Source organism: Oryx dammah, unplaced genomic scaffold, assembly GCF_014754425.2.
Source record: "Oryx dammah isolate SB20612 unplaced genomic scaffold, SCBI_Odam_1.1 HiC_scaffold_20, whole genome shotgun sequence".
NCBI lineage: Eukaryota > Metazoa > Chordata > Mammalia > Artiodactyla > Bovidae > Oryx > Oryx dammah.
Genome location: NW_024070204.1, coordinates 10,193,869 through 10,209,801, shown reverse-complemented (window position 1 = coordinate 10,209,801; position 15,933 = coordinate 10,193,869). Strand labels below are relative to the sequence as shown.

At 40.3% G+C, this 15,933-nt stretch overlaps 1 protein-coding gene across 1 annotated transcript in view; it reads left to right on the top strand.

Annotated features, from left to right (window-relative positions):
• CTNND2 (catenin delta 2) overlaps nt 1-15,933 on the top strand; it is a 1,103,557-nt gene that overhangs the window by 403,809 nt on the left and 683,815 nt on the right. Inside the window, exon 3 of the mRNA XM_040262515.1 lies at nt 2,469-2,581. Coding sequence (XP_040118449.1) covers nt 2,469-2,581 — 113 coding nt within the window. The remainder of the gene's footprint in view (nt 1-2,468; nt 2,582-15,933) is intronic.

Genomic DNA, 15,933 nt, shown 5'->3' with positions numbered 1-15,933 from the left:
TACCAATGACATTTTTCATTGAACTGGAACAAAAATATTGTAAAATTTGTATGGAAACACAGAAGACACTGAATAGACAAAGCAGTTTTGAGAAAGAAAAATGAAAGGAACTGGAGGAATCGGATGTCCTGATTTCAGACTATACTACAAAGCTACGGTTAACAAGACAGTATGGCACTGGCACAACAAGAAGAAATATAGACGAGTGAAATAGGATAGAAAGCCCAGAGATAACCCCACACACTTATGGTCACCTAGCCTATGACAAGGGAGTGAAGAATATACAGTCAAGAAAAGACAGTAAGTGGTGCTGGGAAAACTGGACAGCTACGTGTAAAAGAATGAAATTAGAACACTCCCTAACACCATACACCAAAATAAACTCAAAACAGATCAAAGACCTAAATGTAGAACAGGATATTATTAAATCTCTTACAGGTAAATATAGAATATTCTTTGATATAAATCACAGCAAGCTCATTTTTAATCCACCTCCTGTAGTAATAAAAACAATAATAAACAAATGAGAACTAATTTAATTTAAAAGCTTTTGCACAGCAAAAGAAACCATGAACAAAACAAAATCAACTCTCAAAATGGGAGAAAATATTTTCAAATATTGGGTAATTGTGGGGAAAAGGAGAAGGGGAGGGTCACCATAGAAGTTGCTGTTTAGTCCCTAAGTCTTGTCTGACTCTTTTGTGACCCCATGGACTATATAGAGCCTACCAAGCTCCCTGGTCAATGGAATTTTCCAGGCAAGAATACTAGAGTGGTTTGCCATTTCCTTCTCCAGGGGATAGTCCAGACTGAGGGACTGAACCCACATCTCCTGCAGGTGAATTCTTTACCACTGAGCTACCTGGGAAGCCCCCACTATTCAGGTAGGGGATTTAAAAGTAGGATTGTGGGAAAAAGTGTAAACTACTAAAAAAATAAGGAAACCATTGCCATTGCATTACCAAAGTAAAGACAAATAAAATGAAGATGAAACAAATAAATCCATTCTTGTGGAAAAGAGCAAGGGTATTTTTAAGATATTTAGAGGACACATCAGGTCCTACTTTTTAAAGATTTCACTCTAGAGCATCCCATGGTAGCAAATAAAATGAACTCTTCTTTTCTGGGAAGACAAAGGCCTGTAATGCTGGGAGTTTTAGTTCTCCCAAATTGACCCCCACCCTGTTTTTCAGTATTTTTCAGCATTCTTAGAAGTTTTCCCATCCCCAAAACACAAATGTGCAAATAATTTGTTTTTTAAAAGAAGTTAATTGTGATATTGTAAAAACCTTTTCTGATTTTTTTTAGATAAAATAAGTACTTTGCTATAATTATGTTTATTAAAAAACTGAAGTATATAGAAAAATAAAACATAAAGATTAAAATATGATATAAGAGTCCTGTAGTTGAAACAGTCAAAATCCTTAATGTACTGAATGAAGCATTTTTCATTAAAAGTAATCTTTGCACAGTGGGTTTTAGGTAGCATTATAGAAACGTTCTTCCTTGATTCTGTAGACTGTTTTATAAGGTGATGTATCAAGTACTGCAAAGGTTATTCACTTCATAGTTCACCACATAATTGCTACTGCTGCTAAGTCACTTCAGTCGTGTCTGACTCTGTGCAACCCCATGGACGGCAGCCCACCAGGCTCCCCCGTCCCTGGGATTCTCCAGGCAAGAACACTGGAGTGGGTTGCCATTTCCTTCTCTAATGCATGAAAGTGAGAAGTGAAAGTGAAGTCACTCAGTCATGTCCTACTCTTAGCAACCCCATGGACTGCAGCCTACCAGGCTCCTCTGTCCATGGGATTTTCCAGGCAAGAGTACTGGAGTGGGGTGCCATTGTCTTCTCCTCACCATGTAATTAGACCTTTGTATTTAGAATCATTGTCCTTGTTGTTCTACTGAAATGTAAAGAATGAAACATAAAGCTTTAAAGGCATTATTTTCCTTCATCTGTAATATGTAAGTAATATCAAGATGAAATTCATATATTGAGACAACTAGATGGCCAGCGGGGACTAAACTCAATACTCCAAATCATATAAAAATACTTTCTTCATTATGTGTTTCACTTTTTGTGACAGGAGTATTAATATCTGTTGGGTACTGGACATTTGCAAGACATACCACAGGCTTATTCTTCATGGTTAGTGTCTCATTTAATCTTCACCTCAACCTAATAAGTGTTGTCAACCCATTTTACAGGTAATGAAACTAATCCTTAGAAAAACTGAACAGCTCATTCAAGGCTCTGAGACTGACAGGTTCCAGGACTGTGATATGAACTCAGGTCTGTCTAAGATTCTCATCCTTCTTCAAGCCCACATCAGCAAACTGCTTCTCAAATTGGAGGTCTTGAAAAAAAAAAGCGTGATTTTCCCCTTGACCATCCTGCCTTTTTGGTCTGATTTCCACTTTCTGTATAGCTGATAGAATTTATCTTTTTGGTGCTTTTATTTCAGGAATTACAGTTTGAAAGGCTGACCCGAGAACTGGAGGCAGAACGCCAGATCGTTGCCAGCCAACTGGAGCGATGCAAGCTCGGATCGGAGACGGGCAGCATGAGCAGCGTCAGGTACTGGCCACTCTGCTCCTCGGGGCTGGGCTTTGCATTGCCAGTGGAAGGAAACTGTGGTGTTTATCTTTTCCTTACAAGCCTGGCAGTGGCTTTAGAACACTCAGCCAGATGTTGGAAAGGAATCGTAACCGACCTGATTTAAGATGTTCAAAAGGTGTCCGAAGTGATTCGTGCTTGAATCTCTTTTCACAAAATGCACACTTGCCCTGAATGCAAAGTACATGTCATTTTACACAAAAAGGAGGCTTTGCATTTAGTGAGTTTGCTGGAAATGAGGAGATGATATGTCACAGTCCCTCAGTTTGGTTCTTTTTTTTCCCTGAATGATCAAGAGTTGCAGGTTCCGGAAATGAAAGCGAGAACGTTTTGATCTAACTTGCCTTGTTTGCTAATATACAATGCTACATTATAAAATTGCTCCTCACACATCAACGGCACATGCAATTTCTGTGTGTGAAAACATTTCGTAGATAGAATGATTCTTCAATTATGGGTTGGTATGAGATTATGAAATATTTAAAAACAAAACTTAGTCACTTGACCACAAAATAAATTATCTGCCTAAGGACCATGTTTCCATATTTAAAAATAGAAGCGTGTGTGTGAAAGAAACATAAATAAAGCTCTATAAGATGACTTTTATTTCTAAAAGTGCATTGTACTTTCTTGTCATGTTGTCCTATATTGTGGTTTTGACATGCTACATTTGCAAGGAGGTATCTTCTCTCTTGAGAACCCTGCCATACTCTTTCTCCTTCTGTTCAACTGCATTGTTACATCACTGCACCCACAGTCCATTGTTGAAAACTAGTCACATGGCCCCTTCGTAAATGGGAATGGGCAGCTATTCCTAGTCTTGGGGTCTATGGCCACTCTGCCCAGGAAGCAGAAACGTGAGTTTAAGAGTCTTAACCAACTACAGCCACAAGGAATGAAAACATCCTTGAATCCATTGCTCTAAAATATTCTATCACTGTAAGGTTAATTTGTAGTTGGAATGTTTCTTGTTAGAGCCTCCTGCCATTAGTCTTTTAACATTGTTCTTTTCTTTGTTCAACAATGATTACCTTTCAAAGGAAATCATTGCACCATTTGTTGTTAGACTAAATTACTCTGAAATATCCTTTTCAATTGTATTTGGGGTGTGTGAAAGGATATCTGGTTTGGCACCTGAGTACCTAAGCTATGTAGAGCTGAAGATATAAATCCATTGTGATCTCTTCAACTCATCATAGACTTGTGTGAACATCCAAATTAACTAAAGCAAGATAGACAAGAAAAAGGAGAAGTAATTTGTGTCCACTTGAAATTGTTTTCGGAAGGTTGACCGGTTGAAGATGCTGAGGTTAAAGTGTGGAGAAAAATAATATTTGTAAGTGTGTATTCAATTTAATACAGGGGTTAGTACATATCGGAGGAGCTTTTTTCAGTGGTGAGCATCACCTGAGAAGCTAAGTCTGTCAGGATTTTCAGGTCCATAAACACTGTCAAATTGACATCTGCATCTTCATTTGTTTTGAAATCCATTGTTTCACTACTGGTCAGGTCACCTTTTCCATTCAGTTCAGTTCAGTTCAGTCGCTCAGTCATGTCTGACTCTCTGTGACCCCATGAATAGCAGCACGCCAGGCCTCCCTGTCCATCACCAACTCCTGGAGTTCACTCAAACTCATGTCCATCAAGTCAGTGATGCCATTCAACCATTTCATCCTCTGTCGTCCCCTTCTCCCCCCGCCTTCAATCTTTCCCAACATCAGAGTCTTTTCCAATGAGTCAACTCTTCTCATGAGGTGGCCAAAGTATTGGAGTTTCAGCTTCAGCATCAGTCCTTCTAATGAACTCCCAGGACTGATCTCCTTTAGGATGGACTGGTTGGATCTCCTTGCAGTCCAAGGGACTCTCAAGAGTCTTCTCCAACATCACAGTTCAATTTCCATTCATATTCCTGATATCTCTGTGTGACACTTTTGCATATTCTCCATCTTGCATTTTGTTTCACCCACTACTAGCCCTTGGTATCAGCAGGTCTGGGGGACCATGCTGTATCCTGTGTCTTAATTTCCAACTGCTGATTGGATCAGAAATGGGTATCTGACCCAAGGGTGACTCATCCAGTAAGCAGCCTGTAAGAAATCAGTCTTGCACTCTTGAGAATGTAAACTAGGTGACCCCAAATCTCTGACACCTAATGGATTGTGCTAGGAGACGGTTGCTATGTGGATTGGGTGCTGGTGGAGGAATCTACGGTAATACAGAGTGATCCAACAGAGAGAGACTGTGGTTCCTGATAGTCAGAGACCAGGTTAGTTCCCATTAGGGACTGGCTACATTTAGATGTTGCATCCATGAGATTACCTTTTGAATTCCTAAAGTCTTTTCTCCTCCTTCATTTGATTTGATTGGGTTGATAATGTTTCTGAGGTCTAATATTTCATGAACAGAATACATCAGTGAACTACCAAAGTAGACAGCAAAATTACCCCATGACAACTTGTGATCGTTTATACTGTATCTTGTATTCCTATCTCAGCCTGTGATACATAATCAATAATTCTTTATTAAATATATATTAAATAATAGTGCTTATTACAGATGACATCTAATTATTTCTCCTTGCTATATAGCTATATATAGCAATATATGTCTTCTTCAAGCTACATTATTTTATATTTTGAAAATGTCTAATGTATGAATCAGCATTTGAATAATATAAGCAATTTACTGATATTTCACTGGAGGCAATCCAATATTCCACTGTTCTTTTTTTTATCATAACCTAGTTGTTTGCTCAGCTTCAGAAATACACCTTTAACAATTCAAGTCTTTATTAAGGGTGATAGACTAACCTAGTTAGCACATCACAGGGAATGTTTAAAAATAATGAAATAGAATGTAAACAATTTTTCAAAGAGGAGAACAGGCAAAGAAATCTGTGATGTTGTTTTCTACTTCTTGGGGATACTAGGGAGGCGTAAGAGAGTTTCTTAGAGGAAATTAAACAAAATCAAAGTTGTTTTCAGATTTTTTTTTTTTTACATAAACGGTAAAAGTGACATAAATATAGTTTGGTTCTCCTCTGCCTTTATTGGTTTTAGGAAATTGCTCCATCTTATTCCTAAGGCCCCTTTCCTGGTAGGGACATTGGCAGTTTAAACTTAATGAAAAGATGTTAGTATGCATTTATAACAGCCAGCTCGGTTGTGCTGTTGTTGTTTACGCACTAAGTAGCAGCCGACTCTTTGTGATACCATGAACTGTAGCCTCCCAGACTCCGCTGTCCAAGGGATTTCTCAGGCAAGGACACTGGGGTGTTGCCATTTCCTTCTCTAGATCTTCCCATCCCAGGGATTGAACCCACATGTCCCCTTGGCAGGTGGATTCTTTACCACTGAGCCATGTTGGAATTCCATAGCAGCCAACTTTATAATAGTCAATCAAATTATAAATCCTGAATGAGAGTGCTGAGAATTTGGAGAATCTGGAGATAACTATTGTTGCAGCAAAGCAACTTCTGCATCCTTGTATCTAGGGTGTAAGTCTGCAAGTAGGAACATTGTGATGTCTGAAACTCTTCACAGACTTTTCTATGTACCTTATCACCTTCCTCTCTCAGCTTTCCTCACTGGTTTCAGTCCAACCTTTCCAAACTGTTGGATTCTTCTCTCTCCTACCACTTGAAAGTTTCCATACCTTCTCCCTAATTCCCCAGAACCATGCAGTTCTGAGTCAGGAATGTGATTTACATAGAGGCGGGCTTTTATTTAGGGTCATGACCAAATCCTTCTTGCTAATAGCCCACTTCTGCCCTCTGGCCATTCACAGCTGCTTGTTTCTCATCCAGTCCTCAGGCTGAGAACTGTCGAGTTGGTCTTAGTTTGGCTGCCCTAGGAGCCACCTGGTCCCGTGCCAGGGTGGGGCCTTGCAATGTTCTTGCACAGGACCTGCCTTTACCCATGCGCTTGTCATATTACTCATAGACCCCTGGAGCACCGTTTTAACTCATCTCTTTGCCCGCATCTTGCCCAGATCCATCCTCCATGTAGTGTGAGACTGAACTACATTACACACATATTAGAACCATGTCCGTGAAGGACCCATCCTCATTTCTGTAATTTCATAAATACACCACCTTCCCATCTTACATGGCCATAGGTAGGTGATCCCTTCCATCTAGAATAACCAACCTCTTTCACCTGGTCACCTGCTGCTAGGGATCTAGTTACCCAGCACAGGGCTCACATTCTTTTCAATGTCTTCTTGATCAGTTCAGATTGGGCCAGGTGTCCCTTTCTTTGTAAATCACTGGAATCACTGACAAAGTTTTGGAGATGGGACTCTATTAACCCTTCTAGAAATTCCTTGCTACAGAATGTTTTGGCTTTCAGTCAGAGCACATGGGGGATTTTCTCTTTCTACTGAAAGTTTGACAGATGGCTACTTAAATGTAAAACAGATGTCTACTCATATCCCTTGATTCTCATGGGCAGCCAGAACATAATGGGAGAGACATCAAACTCAAATAATAGTTGGGTCTATCTTATGTTCAATTCAGTTCAGTTCAGTCGCTCAGTCATGTCTGACTCTTTGAGACCCCATGAACCGCAGTGTGCCAGGCCTCCCTGTTCATCACCAACTGCCAGAGTTCACCCAAACTCATGTCCACTGAGTCGGTAATGCCATCCAACCATCTCATCCTCTGTCATCCCCTTCTTCTCCTGCCCTCAATCTTTCCCAGCATCAGGGTCTTTTCAAATGAGTCAGCTGTTTGCATCAGGTGGCCAAAGTATTGGAGTTTCAGCTTCAACATCAGTCCTTCAGTGAACTTCCAGGACTGATCTCCTTTAGGATGGACTGGTTGGATCTCCTTGCAGGCCAAGGGATTCTTGAGAGTCTTCTCCAATACCACACTTCAAAAGCATCAATTCTTTGGTGCTCAGCTTTCTTTATAGTCAAACTCTCACATCCATACATGACCACTGGAAAAACTATAACCTTGACTAGATGGACCTTTGTTGACAAAATAATGTCTCTGCTTTTTAATATGCTCTCTAGGTTGGTCATAACTTTTCTTCCAAGGAGTAAGCATCTTTTAATTTCATGGCTGCAATCACCATCTGCAGTGATTTTGGAGCCCCCCCAAAATAAAGTCAGCCACTGTTTCCACTGTTTCCCCATCTATCTGCCATGAAGTGATGGGACTGGATGCCATGATCTTCGTTTTCTGAATGTTGAGCTTTAAGCCAACTTTTTCACTCTCCTCTTTCACTTTCGTCGAGAGGTTCTTTAGTTCTTCACTTTCTGCCATAAGGGTGGTGTCATCTGCATATCTGAGGTTATTGATATTTCTCCCGGCAATCTTGATTCCAGCTTGTGCTTCTTCCAGTCCAGTGTTTCTCATGATTACTCTGCATATAAGTTAAATAAGCAGGGTGACAATACACAGCCTTGACGTACTCCTTTTCTTAGTTGGAACCAGTCTGTTGTTCCATGTCCAGTTCTAACTGTTGCTTCCTGACCTGCATATAGATTTCTCAAGAGGCAGGTCAGGTAGTCTGGTATTCCCATCTCTTTCAGAATTTTCCACAGTTTATTGTGATCCACACAAAGGCTTTGGCATAGTCAATAAAGCAGAAACAGATTTTTTTTTCTGGAACTCTCTTGCTTTTTCGATGATCTAGCGGATGTTGGCAGTTTGATCTCCAGTTCCTCTGCCTCTTCTATCTTAGGAACTCTTATGAACTCTTTCTAAAGGAGACTTGACCCTTAGAGGACATGATGATGATGACCTATGACAATGATCTAGATCAGAGACAAAGGAAGTCAAATTTCAAAGCTGGAGAGATTTGACACATGATAGCTTCTCCTTTGCTGGCTTTAAAAATGGACCTAAAGATCTTAATAGCAACTTGTGGGGCTTCTAGATACTGAGAGTGATCCCCAACTGACGGTCAGTGAGGGGAATGGGACCTCAGTCTTAGAACCAAAAGGAATTGAATTCAGCTCATTGCCTGAATGAACATGAAAGCATATTATTGCCCAAAACCTCCAGAAAGGAAAGTAGGCCGGCAGAAATTCTGATGATGACCTTGTGAGAACCTGAACAGAGGATCCAACCATGCCATGCCTAAGCTTAACAAAACCCACAAAGCTGTTAACTTAAAAAAGAAGTGTGTTGTTCTAAGCTACTTGGTTTGTGGTAATTTTCTATGCAGTAATAGAAAATAAATAAAGTGCTTTTCAATTGATGATTTTATATATTTTAGAAGAAGCTAAATTATGAAAAATTTTAGAGAAAATGAATTTTATATTGTAACCATCTGTATTCCATTCAAAAGTTTCATTCTGTAGCTAGCTTTATTTTTCATGCACAAGTGCTTGCATTTGGATTCACATATTAAAATAATCTGTAGCTTTGACTCTAAGAAGTAGATTTGAATGTGGAGTGATGTCATTTTTCACTGTAGAATAAGGACAACTAGTAAACCAGTAATCTTTAGCCTTGTTATTTTTATAATATAGATGCCCAAGACTCTGAGTGGAGTAATATATATTTAAAAAGACAGAATATAATATATATATATGTGAAGAATGCTAGTTCCACATAAGAAGATGCTCTTTCTTTCCAGCAGATGAACTATTGAGCTTCTTGCAAACAAATTTCTTCAAAAGTCAGACCCATTTTGGAGATTGGGAAACAAAAAGAATTAATGTTATAAATGTTTTCAAAGGTCATTCTCTTCATTAGCTAACTTCTGTGAGCCAATATGCCAGCAATTCTATGAACAGAGTCTAAAAGTCTTTTCCAGACCTACAAAGAAGTCTTATTTTGGAGAAGGCTTATTTTAGAGAAAATGCTGATCTGCTTAAATTAGTTAGCGGTGAAGAAATTTAAGTCAAGTAGTCACATACATACTTTTTGTCAGAATGAAATGTACTCATTTAAAAACATTCACTGAGGTTTCTTAAGTAAAGAAATCATATATGAACATAATTGTTTCTCAAAGTAAGACATATTGTACATTTTCTTAGTATCCTGTAGGATATAATATTGAAACAAATAGTACCATTTTTAAAGAAGTAAGAAGTATGCCAGAATATTTCATTTTCGAAACCAGACATATTAAATAATTAAATAAGTACTTAATGTTTTTCAAATAATTTTTTTTGAATTAAAAAGATGTGTGCGTATGTATGTAGATGCTCAGTTACTCAGTTGTGTCTGACTCTTTGCGACCCCATGGACTGTAGCCCGCCAGGCTCCCCTGTCCAAGGGATTTTCCAAGCAAGAATACTGGAGTGGGTTTCCGTTTCCTTCTCCAGGGGATCTTCCAAGGATCAACCTGTATCTCCTGCTTTGGCAGGCAGATTCTTTACTACTGTGCCACGTGGAAAGCCCTTTTAGAGATTTCTGTACAAACACATAGGACTTCCCATGTGGTGCTACTGGTAAAGAACCTGCCTGCCAATGCGAGAGACATAAGAGATGCGGGTTCGACCCCTGGGTTGGGAAGATCCCCTGGAGGAGAGCATGGCAACCCATTTCAGTATTCTTGCCTGGAGAATCCCATGGACAGAGGAGCCTGACGGGCTACAGTCCATAGTGTTTCAGAGTTGGACACAACTGAAGCGACTTAGCATGCATCTGTACATGTACACATTCCTCAACAGTCATGTAGCCAATAGTAAAGATTACTCAAACTCATGATTCTAGATTCTTACCACCAGGAATACTTTTGCCATTAAATAAAAAAGTAGCTTTTGAATAACTTTTCATTTTTAAGAAGTTAATTTTTTTAAGTTAAATGCAGTTTTATATTAAAAATCTAGACAAAAGCTGCTGCCTCTTCCTCCACTACACTGAGACTTTGTGAACCTCCTCAGCCTACTAGAAGTAGGTGCTAGGCTTCACCTCTAAGTAATTCCCCCAAGAGCAAAGCCTCTGAGTGTATGGCAAAGCAGTGGCCAGCACATGATAACAGTTCAGTCAATGCTAAATGAATAAAAAATGAATGAGTATACAGTACTTCCATTACTGTTATTCTCATTCTTGTTTTTTTTTTTTTTTTGGTAAGACTACCAGTCTTATAGAATGGTAGTCTTACTTATCTATATACATTTTCATCTCTATACTGTACAGATCAAATATTATATATAATGCTGGCCTTGCCAGATCAGGATATTACATTTCAAAATTCATTCTAGTTTTGTTGTTGTTCAGTAGCTCAGTTCAGTTCAGTTCATTTCAGTCGCTCAGTCCTGTCTGACTCTTTGCAACCCCATGAATCGCAGCACACCAGGCCTCCCTGTCTATCACCAACTCCCGGAGTTCACTCAAACTCACGTCCGTTGAGTCAGTGATGCCATCCAGCCATCTCATCCTCTGTTGTCCCCTTTTCCTCCTGCCCCCAATCCCTCCCAGCATCAGAGTCTTTTCCAATGAGTCAACTCTTCCCATGAGGTGGCCAAAGTACTGGAGTTTCAGCTTTAGCATCATTCCTTCCAAAGAAATCCCAGCGCTGATCTCCTTTAGAATGGACTGGTTGGATCTCCTTGCAGTCCAAGGGACTCTCAAGAGTCTTCTCCAACAACACAGTTCAAAAGCATCAATTCTTCGGTGCTCAGCTTTCTTCACAGTCCTACTCTCACATTCATATATGACCACTGGAAAAACCATAGCCTTGACTAGACGGACCTTTGTTCAGTAGCTCAGTCATGTCCAATTCTCTGTGACCCCATGGACTGCAGCATGCCAGGCTTCCCTGTCTTTCACTATCTCCTGGAGTTTGCTCAAACTCATGTCCATTTTGTCGGTGATGCCATCCAACTGTCTCATCCTCTGTTGCCCCCTTCTCCTCCTGCCCTCAATGTTCCCAGCATCAGGGTCTTTTCCAATGAGTTGCTCTTCCCACCAGGTGGCCAAAGTACTGGAGCTTCAGCTTTATCAGCAGTCCTTCCAATGAATATTCAGGGTTGATTCCATTCAGGATTGACTAGTATGATCTCCTTGCAGTCCAAGGGACTCTCAAGAGTCTTCTCCAGCACCACAGTTTGAAAGCATCAAAAGCATTCTAGTTAGTTTTCACATTAAAATTGTGCCCTGGTATCCAAGGTCTGTTGGTTTGGTGTCCTCTGTCCTATGGAACTGTGGTTGATCTTATTCTCATATTTTCACTCTATTCTGAAGATGATGATAATAGTGATAATTTCAACAATAATTATGTAATATTTGTGGAGTAATTTCTATAGGCCAGATCCAATATTAAGTGGTTTATATAGGTCATGCCATTTACTCCTAGTTTATCCTATGAGTTAATAAGTCTCACTAATATCTCATTTTGTAGATAAAAACACTGAGATTCAGAGTGAGAAATGTGCTCTCTCAACTCCAACAGGTCGTCACCAGATAGTGATTATTTTTATTATTTTTTATTATCTTTTCTTTATTATCTTTTTATTATTTTTTATTTATTTTCGGTTGTGCTGGGTCTCCTTGTTGCCCTCAGGCTTTCTCCAGTTGCAGAGAGTAGGGGCTTCTCTTCATTGCAGTGCGCACGCTTCCCACTGTTGTGACTCCTCTTCTTGCAGAGCCTGGGCTCCAGAGTGCTGGCTCAGTGGTTGTAGCTCATGGGTTTAGTTGCCCTGTGGCATGTGGAATTTTCCTGGACCAGGGGATGGAATCCATGTCCCCTGCATTGCTAGATGGATTCTTATCCACTGTGCCACCAGGGAAGTCTGAACCCAGGTATCTTCACTGCTCCAAGCACACATTCAAACTGCCTCACTGTATTGCTGTTATTGTGTCTTAAATGGTATCTTGAATTATTCTGTAAAAAAGCCTTCTAAATGTCTCCAGTCCATTTTCACCCTAGAGATAGACCGTATCTGGACTTACTTTCTGCTGCTTCCCACGTCCCCTCCCAGTGATTGCAGCAGTTGTGAAGCTCTTCATCTGAATGTGTTTCTCATTTTATTCTTGTGTAATAGTATATTGTGTGCTCAGTCCCTCAGTCGTGGCCAACTTTTTGTGACACTATGGATTGCAGCCCGCCAAGTCCCTACATCCATGGGATTTTCCAGAAAGTTTACTGGAGTGGATTGCCATTTCCTTCTCTAGGGGATCTTCCTGACCCAGGAATCAAACGTGAGTCTCCTGTATCTCCTGCATTGAGGGTGGGTTCCTTACTGCTGAGCCACATGGGAGCCAATAGTATATATTATCTTTGCCTTTAAATACATCTAAAATAACTCTTCTTGCAACACCTACCATCTTTCTTGCGTTTCTCTTACCTTGGGTGTGAGGTATCTCTTCATGGCTGCTCCAGCAAAGCACAGCCTAGATCTGATAGATAGAGTGCCTGATGAACTATGGAATGAGGTTCGTGACACTGTACAGGAGACAGGGATCAAGATCATCCCCATGGAAAAGAAATGCAAGAAAGCAAAATGGCTGTCTGGGGAGGCCTTACAAATAGCTGCGAAAAGAAGAGAGACGAAAAGCAAAGGAGAAAAGGAAAGATATAAGCATCTGAATGCAGAGTTCCAAAGAATAGGAAGAAGAGATAAGAAAGCCTTCTTCAGCGATCAATGCAAAGAAATAGAGGAAAACAACAGAATGGGAAAGACTAGAGATCTCTCTAGGAAAATTAGAGATACCAAGGGAACATTTCATGCAAAGATGGGCTCGATAAAGGACAGAAATGGTATGGACCTAACAGAAGCAGAAGATATTAAGAAGAGGTGGCAAGAATACATGGAAGAACTGTACAAAAAAGATCTTCACGACCCAGATAATCATGATGATGTGATCACTAATCTAGAGCAGACATCTTGGAAAGTGAAGTCAAGTGGGCCTTAGAAAGCATCACTACGAACAAAGCTAGTGGAGGTGATGGAATTCCAGTGGAGCTGTTTCAAATCCTGAAAGATGATGCTGTGGAAATGCTGCACTCAATATGCCAGCAAATTTGGAAAACTCAGCACTGACCACAGGACTGGAAAAGGTCAGTTTTCATTCCAATTCCAAAGAAAGGCAATGCCAAAGAATGCTCAAACTACTGCACAACTGCACTCATCTCACATGCTAGTAAAGTAATGCTCAAAATTCTCCAAGCCAGGCTTCAGCAATACGTGAAGCATGAACTCCCTGATGTTCAAGCTGGTTTTAGAAAAGGCAGGATCATGGAAAAAGCAAGAGAGTCCCAGAAAAACATCTACTTCTGCTTTATTGACTATGCCAAAGCCTTTGACTGTGTGGATCACAATAAACTGTGGAAAATTCTGAAAGAAATGGGAATACCAGACCACCTGACCTGCCTCTTGAGAAACCTGTATGCAGGCCAGGAAGCAACAGTTAGAACTGGACATGGAACAACAGACTGGTTCCAAATAGGTAAAGGAGTACATCAAGGCTGTATATTGTCACCCTGCTTATTTAACTTCTATGCAGAGTACATCATGAGAAACACTGGACTGGAAGAAACACAAGCTGGAATCAAGATTGCCGGGAAAAATATCAATAACCTCAGATATGCAGATGACACCACCCTTATGGCAGAAAGTGAAGAGGAACTAAAAAACCTCTTGATGAAAGTGAAAGAGGAGAGCGAATAAGTTGACTTAAAGCTCAACATTCAGAAAATGAAGATCATGGTATCCGGTCCCATCACTTCATGGGAAATAGATGGGGAAACATTAGAAACAGTATCAGACTTTATTTTGGGGGGCTCCAAAATCACTGCAGATGGTGACTACAGCCATGAAGTTAAAAGACGCTTACTCCTTGGAAGAAAAGTTATGACCAACCTAGATAGTATATTCAAAAGCAGAGACATTACTTTGCCGACTAAGGTCTGTCTAGTCAAGGCTCTGGTTTCTCCAGTGGTCATGTATGGATGTGAGAGTTGAACTGTGAAGAAGGCTGAGCGCCTAAGAATTGATGCTTTTGAACTGTGGTGTTGGAGAAGACTCTTGAGAGTCCCTTGGACTGCAAGGAGATCCAACCAGTCTATTCTGAAGGAGATCAGCCCTGGGATTTCTTTGGAAGGAATGATGCTAAAGCTGAAGCTCCAGTACTTTGGCCACCTCATGGGAAGAGTTGACTCATTAGAAAAGACTCTGATGCTGGGAGGGATTGAGGGCAGGAGGAGAAGGGGACAACAGAGGATGAGATGGGTGGATGGCATCACTGACTTGATGGACACGAGTCTGAGTGAACTCCGGGAGATGGTGATAGACAGGGAGGCCTGGCGTGCTGCGATTCACGGGGTAGCAAAGAGTTGGACACAACTTAGTGACTGAACTGAACTGAACTGAAAATAACTCTTCAGAATTCTCTTGCAAATTGCCAGTGGACAAATTATACAGTCTATGAAACACTAGGTATCACATTGTGTTAGTTTGTTCCGACTACTATAAGTGAATGCCATACATGGGTGGCTTATAAACAACATAAATTTATTTCTCACACATCTGGAGACTGGGAAGCACAAGACGAAAGCACAGGCAAATACATTGTTTGGCAGGAACCTACTTCCTGGGCCATAGTCTTCATGCTGTGTCATCAGATAATGAAAGGGACAAGGGAGCTCTCTGGGGTCTTCTCCATGAGGGCACTAATCCCTTTCATGAAGGCTCCACCCTCATGATCTCACCTCCTAATACCATCATATTAGGGATTCGGTTTCACCATGTCACATGACTTTTGAGTGAACACAAACATTCTCTGTATAGTAGAATTAAACACATTGTTCTAGATTTCTGTGGAATAAGCAATGGTCAACTGTCTTCAGAATTCTATGTAGATCCTAAAAATATTTAATAGTTATCATTATTTGATGTGTGTGTTAGGGCAACTCCTGTTTCTTTTTTTTTTTTTAATTGAAGGATAATTGCTTTATAGAATTTTGTTGTTTTCTGTCTTACCTCATCATGAATCTGCCATCGGTATACATATGTCCCCTCCTTTTTGAACCTCCTTCCCATCTCCCTCCCCATCCCACCCTCTAGGTTGATACAAAGCCCCTGTTTGAGTTTCCTGAGACATAGAGCAAATTCACATTGGCTATCTATTTAACATATAGTAATGTAAGTTTCCATGTTACTCTCTCCATACATCTCACCCTCTCCTCACCTCTCCCCACGTCCGTAAGTCTATTCTCTATGTCTGTTTCTCCACCGCTGCCCTGTAAATAAATTCTTCAGTATCATTTTTCTGTATTCTGCATATATGCATTAGTATATGATATTTATTTCTCTCTTTCTGACTTACTTCACTTGTATAATAGGTTCTAGGTTCTTTCACCTGATTAGAATTGACTCAAGCATTTCCTTTTTATGGCTGAGTAATATTC